Source organism: Lagopus leucura, unplaced genomic scaffold (assembly GCF_019238085.1).
Source record: "Lagopus leucura isolate 7727_CA_CO unplaced genomic scaffold, USGS_WTPT01 Super-Scaffold_702, whole genome shotgun sequence".
Classification (NCBI taxonomy): Eukaryota; Metazoa; Chordata; class Aves; order Galliformes; family Phasianidae; genus Lagopus; species Lagopus leucura.
This window is the reverse complement of record NW_024962254.1, coordinates 11080832-11091534: the sequence shown is the minus strand read 5'-3', so window position 1 is coordinate 11091534 and position 10703 is coordinate 11080832. Positions and strand designations below refer to the sequence as shown.

At 38.7% G+C, this 10703-nt stretch overlaps 1 protein-coding gene across 1 annotated transcript in view; it reads left to right on the top strand.

Moving 5' to 3' along the window:
• ANGPTL5 (angiopoietin like 5) overlaps nucleotides 1-8999 on the top strand; it is a 15948-nt gene extending 6949 nt beyond the window's left edge. The window contains exons 5-8 of the mRNA XM_042862612.1: nucleotides 1096-1196; nucleotides 6917-7037; nucleotides 8118-8303; nucleotides 8680-8999. Coding sequence (XP_042718546.1) covers nucleotides 1096-1196; nucleotides 6917-7037; nucleotides 8118-8303; nucleotides 8680-8999 — 728 coding nt within the window. The remainder of the gene's footprint in view (nucleotides 1-1095; nucleotides 1197-6916; nucleotides 7038-8117; nucleotides 8304-8679) is intronic.
• Nucleotides 9000-10703: the final 1704 nt, after the last annotated feature.

Below are 10703 nucleotides of genomic sequence, written 5' to 3'. Positions count from 1 at the left end.
GGTGGAATCACCGACCCTGGGGGTGTTCAAGGAAAGACTGGATGTTGCGTTGAGGGACATGGTTTAGTAGGAGCTATTGGGAATAGGTGAACGGTTGGACTGGGTGATCTTTTAGGTCTTTTCCAACCTTAGTGATTCTATGATTCTATGATTCTATGAAATGTTAACCAAATCAAATCTATGAAATAAGACCTGGATATATGTAGGCTGCTCTGAAAGTAATGCTTCCTATGAAAACTACAGCAGATACAATAGGCATAATGACACTATTTGATAGAGTAAATTCTTAGCCACAAAACATATTTTTCATTTTTCATTTTTCATTTCATTTTTCACCCGTGCAGATGAGCTGATCAAGACATGCTTCATTTCATGGTGTGAAAGCTGTGTATGGCTTCCTGGAACACATCACTGTCACCTCTGCTGAAATGCACCACACAGCACTTTACTCACTATGCTTACATCCACCATTTGCTTTCCATAAATGTTCAGCAAACATCAGTGAATGTCAATGGATGCCATTTTTTCCTCATAGAGGAATTCCATTCTACACCTTTGCTTCGTATACACTTCCATGTCAGACAGCATTTGTTAGACTGCTCCTCTGCTGCCATCTGTCACACAGCAACAAAATGGAATGAAATACTGGTGGGAAGGTTCAGTCTCTACTGCCAAACCACCAACATGCACCTCTGATGTTGTGTGCCAACAGAATAAAATAGGAGACATTAGCTTTGGAGCAACCATCATATAATCTTTCTGTGTATCAGTTAAGATTAGAACGAACTTTCTCAATAAAATGCAATTTATTATTCTTTCCAAGCTTAGCGGATCTCAGAGAATTATCATTCCATAGAATCATAGAATGGTTTGAGTTGGAAGGGCTTAAAGATCATCTAGTTCCAGTTCCCCCAAGGTGAGGGTATATAAGGTAAATTCCTAAGAATGCATATTTTAAATTTGCACAACAAAAAATTGTATTTGAGATCATTCAGAAGTTCCCAACAAAGTTTGTATTTCTCCACTTTAGCTGTATTTGTGCTCTTTTTAAAAAAATATGTGTTAATAAGCTTCATCAAATACTTTATTCTCCAGGGTTGGATTGCACTGATATTAAAGATACCATTGGTTCAGTTTCAAAAACTCCAAGTGGTCTGTACATCATCCATCCAGAAGGATCAAATTATGCATTTGAGGTAATAAATTTCTCTCTCGTGATAGCTGAAATTTGCTTGAGAATATCCGCTTAGAATGTATTTAATAACGCCTTCCATGATAATTTTCCAACTGATGAATAAGAAGTGTATTAAATCATCCAAATGAGTCTGCCTTTGCTACAGTTTTGAAGAAAAAAATCAGTTTCTACATTGAAATTTAAGCTCTGATATAATATCTCATCGTCAGTTTTCATATGTAATGAAAAATGTACCGAAGAGGAAAACTGAAGAAAACTCTCCAGCCCTGCTTTTGGTGATTGAGAACTGCTCTTCTCTTCTGTATTAGAGATGGAAACTGAAAAGACAAAAGACTGATCTATTTGGCTTCTAAATTATTCTACTGGGGAAGCTTCAAGGGTTGCCTTCTCTTGAGAAGTGATGCTGCTGGTAACTGTATCTTGAACCATGTTTTTTCTGGACATCTAAGTGTAGATACAGATGTACATCTATTTGAGGAATAAGTGCTTAGCTTTTGTCTGAGCACCATTCTACTCAGCTGTAGGACAGAGAGCATCTAAACCTTCTTATTCTGTCTGTGAGACATATGCAGCTAGGATAAAAAAAAAAAGAAAGAATGAAATTAATTATCTTAGAATCATAGAATGGTCTGGGTTGCAAGGCACCTTTAAGATCATGTGGTTCCTACCTCCCTGCTATAAGCAGGGATACCTCCCTCTAGACCAGCTTGCTCAAGGCACCATCCAGCCTGGCCTTGAATGCTTCCAGGGAGGAGGCGTACACAACTTCTCTGGGCTCCCTGCTTTCCTGTAGGTCCCCTTCAGGTGCTGCAAGGCCACTGTGAGGTCCCCCGAGAGCTTTATCTTCTTCAGGCTGAAGAGACCCAGCTCTGTCAACCTGTCCTTGTAGAGGAGATGCTCCAGTCCTCTGATCATCTTTGTAGCCCTTCTCTGGACCTGCTGCATTGGAGCTGCATGTCCTTGTGTTGGGGGCTGTACACAGTACTCCAGGTGGGGTCTCGTGAGAGCAGAGTAGAGGGGCAGAATCACTTCCCTCAACCTGCTGGTCACGCTTCTTTTGATGCAGCGCTGGATACAGTTGGCCTTCTGGGCTGCAAGTGCACATTACTGGCTCATGTTGAGTCTTTCATCGATGGGCACCCCTAAATCCTTCTCCTCAGGACTGCTCTCAAGCCATTCTCTGCCAAACCTGCATCTTGGGATTGCCCTGACCTGCAGGACCTTGATTTGGCCTTGTTGAACTTCATGAGGTTGGCATGGGCCCACCTCTTTAGCCTGTTCAGGTCTCTCTGAATAGCATCCTTTCCCTCTAGAGTGTCAACTTCACTATTCACACAGCTTGGTGCCATCTGCAAACTTGCTGAGGATGCACTCGATCCCACTGTCCATGTTGCCCACAAAGATGTTAAATGGCACCAATCCCAGCACCGATCCCCAAGGAACACCACTTGTCACCAGTCTCCATTTGGATACCGAGCTGCTGACCACAGGGTCACTGAGGGTGACCATCCAGCCAGTTCCTTATCCAGTGAGTGGTCCATCCACCAAACCATTTTTCTCCAATGTGGAGACCAGGACACCATGCAGGACAGTGCCAAACGCTTTGCACAAATCCGGGTAGATGGCGTCGGTTGCTTTTCCTGTTTCCACTGATGCTGTAACTCCATCTCAAAAGGACACCAAGCTTGTCAGACATGACTTGCCCTTGGAGAAGGTGTGTTGGTTACCACCAATCACCTCATCTTTATTTTCCATGTGCCTTAATAGAGTCTTGAGGAGGATCTGCTCCATGATCTTGATAGGCACAGAAGTGAGACTGACTGGCCTGCAGTTCTCTGGATCTTCTTTTTTTCCTTTCCTGTTAATGGGGTTATGTTTCCCCTTTTCCATTCAGTGGGGACTTCCCCACCATGACCTTTCTAATATGATGTATAGCAGCTTGGCAACTTCACCCGCCAGTTACTTCAGAGCTTGTAGGTGGATCTTGTGAAGTACAGCAGTCATGTTTCCTGTCACCAAATCCACGCAAACATTAGGAAAATTTTTTATTGGATGTTTACTTCCATTGCAGTCTGTCCATAAGGCTTCTTTAAGAAGAAAACAGATATGGCACTGACTTATACTGGTGATGATGGAGATAAGGCTGACAAGCCTTTTATTTTGCAATACATGTGGGGGTTATTACTTTTTGGGGGAAAAAAATGTAGAGTTTTAGCCAGCAAGTAAATAGCAAAATGTAATCACTACTTTTAAAGTCCTCTTTTGTATATAACAAAGGAAGAGTGAATCCCTTTATCTCTGGCCAGTTGGAACCTTTAAAATGCTATGAAAAAAGAGCTCAGTATTGTTATGAAAAGACTTCAGAAGTATGCCGGGATCTCAAAAGTAAAAATAGATGCTGGTTCTGCAGACTCCTGATAGAAAATGCTGTTGTTTTCTCTGTACAGTGCTGTGAGTGAAAAAATCTGTAACTCATCATCACGTTCTTTCCAGGTAAAAGAAAGGCAAAGACAGATAGAATTTTTCGCAGAGAACTTATGTGTATGCCTAGTATGAAGAAAATGCTGTCTGCCTCACTCCCAGCTAAACTGTAGTACAAAATGCATTTGTTTCAGAATTTCTCTTGGATTGAGGAAGATTCCATTGAGGAAATATTCATATCTCACCCAAATTACTTTTACTAGAGATGGTATGACTTAATCTGTGTCAGAAAATGTAAAACGGTAAATCTCCTTTAACTTTAGAAGTATTTTTGACACTCGTCCACATTTGAAATTACTGCCGGTGTCCCAAAGAACTAAGAATCAGTTATGTGAATGGAAAGGTTCCTTAAGGAGAACAAAAAGCAAAAGGAAAAACTGCAGTAATTTGATTTAAATCACAAGATAATAATAAATAATAAGAAAACTCTGCACTCCTGAAGTGAGTGTCTCAGTTCTTGCCTGGTAGCTGTTTCACAGAAATGAAAAGACAGTGCCAAAAAGTTCTCAGAGAAAAATATCTAAAGGATGTGTGTTCCTTCCAGAATGTTATTTTAAGGAAAACTGTTTAATACAATTTTTTCCATGTGTTGAAGTGCAAAAAAAGTACCACAGAAATGGTGGATGAGAAAAAAAAAGTTAAGACATTAAAATGAACTGAAATGCGTTCAAGAGACTGATAGCCAGGAGTTTGGAAAAGTTTGAATACTGGGACAATAAAACAAAATTATAAAAAGGCAGAGAATCATAGTAAGAGAATTTAAAACAGAAAACAAAGCCACATGAACAACTCATTTGTAGGACCTTTTCAGCAACAAAGCATGGGTATTTCTTTTCAGCCCCTTAAATGTGTTTGAAACTGTAACAAAGTGTCTCTAGAATGATCTGCATAAAGATATCAGATAAATGAAGAAAACTGTTTTAAAAATGTCTCATGTTTTCATGTCTTCGTATTTTCAGAAGTGAGTGTAGATTTTGGATGCTTGACTTGAACTGATCTAAACTAGATTTCAGGAGCTCTGAGCATATCCAGTTTCAGCATGGGCTGCAGGTTCTTGTCGTCTCAGAAAATTAGTCTAAGATGGGTTTTTGTGTGAGCATTCAAACATGAGGCAATTAAAACCAGTTTCACTTCTGGAAAACTGATCTGTGCTCACTTTCTGCTGCATTTTTGGATGAGTACGTTTAGATCAGTGAGTTGGAGAAACTGAATGGCTGTTTGAAATATACTTGCTATACACACTAAATATGAAAAGGGAAAAGTACTCAGTAGAAGCCCCCTCGTGCTCATTTAATTTAACACTGTCACGCCCCTGGTACCTTGCACAGTATGAGACACAGAGCAATTTGTTAAGTGGATTGCAAGGCTTTAAGAAGGGAAACGATTGCATCATTTGCAGCATGTAAAATTAAGAAATATAGCACTGACTGTTTTTTGTGTACCTATTTCATGTTCCTGCTTAGCTGGTGTCTGTTTGGTGCCATATCTGAGTAACATGCTGATGACCTCTCTTGTGGATCCAAATCTTATTCTTCTGAAAATCACCACGGCTCCCACTGATTTGTGTAGGCTCAGAGCTTGATGTTGTGACTGAGCGGGTTCCTCTTTGTATTTCTGGCTCATGGTCAGTAGCAAAGCATGCCATCATTTCAAGACGGTGACTGAGTCAATAGGATTATTTTAATGCATTTTAGATATTTGTATCTAAATACCCATTTTGAAGTCGTGGGTATTTCTTTTTATTCCTTGGTTGACTGAAATAAACATGTGACACTCCAGGGAGAAAAGCCCATCATTTCCCAGGTGCACTTGCATGAACACGATCCTTACTGTGATTCCTCCAGTGTTTGGGTTGTAAGAATTGCTCAAGGCTTCCAATGGCACCTCGAGTAATGAGGACCAAAACTTGCCCAAGCTGTATTAATTAGATCACGCTGCAGCTCTGTGCTGCTGCTTCCTGTGCTTCACTGAGAAGATGTTACGTGACACAAGTTCTTAGTATGAGGTCAAGGTATCCCTCCACAGAGAAAACCTTTTGTTTTGTCAAAAGTATCAGAGTTGTACCAGCCAATGGAGAAGCAACATGTAAAACTCAGACTGCTGCTTGGTTGATTGTAACGTCTAAATGTGCAATGCACAACTTTCTACATCAGGATGACAAGAATTGCTAATTTGTGTTACAGCTGGTCAAGCTTTGGCACTGCAGACACACTTGAAAAATACCCAGAGTGACCTGGATGCATTCCATTTAATTTTAGACCCTTACCTGATATCCCAAGAATGCAGCCAAGGGTCTGAGGGCCCTTTTTTTGCAGACAGTGCAGGTAACATCTGCAGAGGGTGATTTAGATCTTACTTTTCCAGACCCACATTTTTCTCTATGAGGGGGGATTAGAAAGCAGACAAGGACAATTTGATACCCAACTTAGGGTGGTCAGTCACGTGTCTATCGTTAAATGGGCTGAGGAGAAAATGTGCCCTGCAATGTGATACTCTGTAGGAGAGCAGAGAGCAGCTGTACCGTTGTCTTTTGACATACCACTGGGCACAAATTTTAGTGGTCATTAGTGGTTTCATCAATCCTGAGCTGATCCCAGGTATTCAGTGGGACTGCTCAGCTTCAGGCTGCTAAATGCTCATACTGAGACTTCCCTGGATTGAGGCCCCCTTTTATGTGACGTTTTCTACTGCTCCAGGATAAATTATTGTATGTTGTGTTATCACTATCACTTCATTCCCTAACCTTTATTAAATGCTCTGCATTTCTCAGGCATCACAAACAGTGTTTCTGGGTGAGAGGGTGTGATGGTAGAAGAGAACACAGAAGAAGTTTTGACTCTTTGCTTTCCTGAAATAAATGTATATTTGCTATTAGTGCCCCCATCTGTGTTTCTTGCAGGAAACTATCCCCTTGCTATCCCACGTTGCTTCCACTTCATGCTATTATTAATACAAAGTAAAATTTAGCAAAGGACTTTTTTTATATTTAATGTGAAGAGGCATTTGCACATGACAGCTTACACTGATTGAGGTAGTCTCCAAATTAAAGTCTCCGTAGAACATAAAAGAAAACACTGCAGTTTGTTTGCTTAATTTTCTCTGAGCTTTTTGTTAAAATGTTGGAAGGGTACATTGTTTGGCAAGAACCTAAATAGTCCACTTCTATTTCATTTAAAAACTTTTTATCTTCTTCATTACAGATGTCTCAAGTGTGCTTAATCGTGCCTGTGTCTGTTTTAGGTATTATGTGACATGGATTTTCAAGGAGGTGGGTGGACTGTGCTTCAGAAAAGAACTGATGGAATCATTACATTTCAGAGGACGTGGTCTGAATATCTGGATGGATTTGGTGATCTTTCTGGTATGAGTTTTAAATACTCTTAAGTGCTTTGGATCCAGTGTTCCTGCTATATTTTTGAGAGCTACATTCCCACTAAATTGTATTGCAGTTTTAGTAGCATGCCGAGTAAAGTTCCTGTTTTTTAAAAAGTACTTTGTTTAATACTCAGATGCTTTGTTGCTTCCCCAGAACTATTGTCTAACCTTCTCAACAGTGACCTTCACCCTACTGGAATCCTTCACCATTACCCATCCTTAGTCTCACAAGAAGAGGTTAATATGATGGAATATTTTATTGCTGAAATTATGTATGAGTTGTATTTCTCTGTGACTTTTTTTATTGCTGTTGTTATTGTTATTATTATTTGTTTGTATGTTCGTTGAGATTTAAGAAAGACTGAGTTGCTTTTAATCATGCTTGCAAAATATTTCCGTGAAGGAAAGAACAGTCAGTAATATTTCAGCTCTGGGAGTGATTAGAAAGATAATGGAAATATTTCAGCAGCTAACACCAATACAACAGTTGTATTATTTTTTTTACTGTCAACTGTAAAGTCTGAAAGCAGCGGCTGCTTTTTCAGTTGTCCATTTGGAGTAGAAATAAGACTCAAACTTTTCAAATTTACGAACCGCTGCAGGTCAGATGGGGCAATGTTTCATGGAAAAAAAATGTGAGGAAGCAAATCTTTACAATTAGATTTGATTTTTGTTGCATTTTGTTGCATTTCACATAATGCTGACCTTTGTCATTTCTCAGTATAGTCTTTTGGAGCACCACTGAATTCTGGCTAGTTAAGTGCATATTCAGCACATCCAGTGTCTGTGGCCTTACAAAGTGTGTTAAAGTCGAACACTTGAAAGTTATAAAATTTTCTGAAAATGTCATGAAGAAAAAAGATGGTGCCCTTATGTGAGTTCCTTCCATGCATTTTCCCAGTGAAGTAAGGAGACAGCTCTGCCCCTCTGTTGGCCTTTCAAAGGAATACATGCCGATCAGATACTTTTGTTACACTTAGGTCAGGAAGGAAAGTAGGAAAAATAGAAAGCATTATACTTTTTGTTTCTAGATGTTTATTGAATGTACATTGCATTTTTGCTTTAGGGGAATTTTGGATTGGCTTAAGGAAGATTTTTTATATAGTAAACCAAAAAGCAACCACTTTCAGTCTTTACGTGGATTTGGAATCAGAAAATGACAAGCATGCCTATGCATCATATGATGCATTTTGGATAGAGGATGAAACATGTTCTTTTAAAATTCATTTGGGACGTTATTCAGGAAATGCAGGTAAGAACTTCCCTTCTTAATATGTTTAAAGATACCAACTCTCTTTTCTCTTAGTGTATTCAAGAGAGTAATATTTGGAGTAAGGGTCTTTGAGGACAGAAATCTTTACCTTCATAGTTAGCAACACTAAAAGCACCGAAGCAACAAGAAGATAAAGATGTTCCATCATTTCTTCCATACTTCTGAGTATTTTGTACTTTTTTTCCCTATGTCCTCAACACATACCAGTGCAGTGCTGCCTTGAACTGCTTTTGAGGAAATCCATTTTTGTCATAATTTCAGATGAAATGTTTGTGAATTATGAAGTAAGCAAACAATATTCTTTTTCTCACAAGTAACTCCTTTATCATCATTCCATTTCATCTCCCGTGATTAGGTGATGCATTCAGAGGATACAGAAAAGAAGATAATCAGAATTCGATGCCTTTCAGCACATTTGATGTCGACAATGATGGATGTAGGCCAGTGTGCATTATTAAAGAACAGCCTGTAAAGAGCTGCAGTAACTTCAGTGATAACACTGGATGGTGGTTCAACCAGTGTGGCCTTGCAAATCTTAATGGTATTCATCGTTACACAGGTAGATTTCTTGCAACTGGGATTCACTGGGATACATGGACAGTGAACAACAAGCCAGTAAAAATTAAATCAGTCTCAATGAAGATTCGGAGGAACTATGACCCATATTTCCATTAACCTATGAAAATAGAAATATATCTATTCTTGCTCTTACGTGGGATAATGTATCAATGCAACATCTTCCATTTTCACTTAAGCAGTTCAGTCTTAAATCTTTATTAAATATTTCCATAATACAGTTACTAATTTTTATTATGAAATATCAGCATTTGTAGTGGTTCCACTTGAGAAGGAAGGTCCTAAGGAAAGGATTTCCAGAAAAACGACGAAGCTCAGTGTTTACAAGCTTTTATTTAGCTGCCTCATATGTAATCACAATGGCAGGTCCAGTGGAAAAGTTATAAAAAGAGAAATGCTGACTTTTGAATGTATTTCTTCTATGCTCTCTGCAAATCTAAATTGCCAAGAAACTGCAGGAAATTTTCTTTTAAAAAAGTAATATATCAGTCATTCTAGTAATTTCTTTTCATAAAAATACCTTTTCTTCGTGTTAATTTTCCAGAACCAGCTTTTTATACTGTATTCCTTATCAGGCAAGATAATATTAACTTATGTCAGCACATGTGTAAGGTCCTTACCTGTAAAGCTTGTAATACCTTACCTGTATAAAAAATGTTGCCCTGAGAATACTGTCCAGAGCCTGAGTATTGCATACTCTCAGGGATTGATTCTTAGAAAAGTAAGGTACACTGCAATATGCAAGAGCTATGGTCTATTTTCTATTTAATTTTCATAGTCCATGTATTTAAGTTTCAGTTTAAGATTTGTCATTTACACAATTCACTAAAAATGAATACTTTTTCCTCAAAGAGAAAGAATAACATCTCAGATTTTTGGAGTTTTGGTTTTTGGATGTATGGGCATGAAATTATCTTTTTTGTTCTTACCGTTACTCACTTTGTGAATGTTTTTTTGTAATAATGAACAAAAGATTGGAGTTGTATAATTACATTTTAAATATGCAGTGTTAAGTGTTGGAATTACTGTCAATAAAAATGGAGTAATATGAAAAACACGTGTTGTCAGTACAGCAGTGTTTGTGGAACCTACCAGCTATTCTGCAGCAACGGGGCATGGAATTTGTCATACTTCTATTTCTGAGGATCAGGTCTGTGGCAATATGTGGTATTGAATCAGTTAAAAACTATTACTCATTTTTACTGCCTCACACTTTGTATAAGCATAAGGACAGTGAGTATACTTAAAGAAGTCTTTCTTCTTGTCCTTGACATCAGTGATCAGATTCCATTCCATTTAGGCTTTAGCTTTCCTAACTTCATGCTTGGATGCTTGAACAACGTTTTGGTATCCTTACCAGGCTACCCATCCTTGCTTCCACTCTCCCGATACTTCCTTTTTGCATTACAGTTTGGTCAGAAGCTATTCGTTCATCCTTGCAGGATTCCTGGTGCTTTGCCTGACTTCCTAATCAACCATTCTTAAGTTTGAACTGCCATGTTTTAGAAAGACATAAATTAGGAGGAAATGAAGCTTCTGATCGTGTCTATGTTCTCTTACAATGCTAAGGGAGATGAGTTAAAGAGTAGCTTAACTAGCTTAACCATCAAATATTGCTGCACTAGCAACATCACAAATAGACTCTGTGTTCACTGTGGCTTAGACTTCCTTCCCTTTGCAGATATTTTAAGTTAACCCTGGTAGGTATCTGGGCCCCACAGGGCTGCCACACTCCCTCAGTGGGATGGGGAAGAGAATTATAGAATCATAGAATAAAAGGTTGAAAGGGATCTTAAACACCAT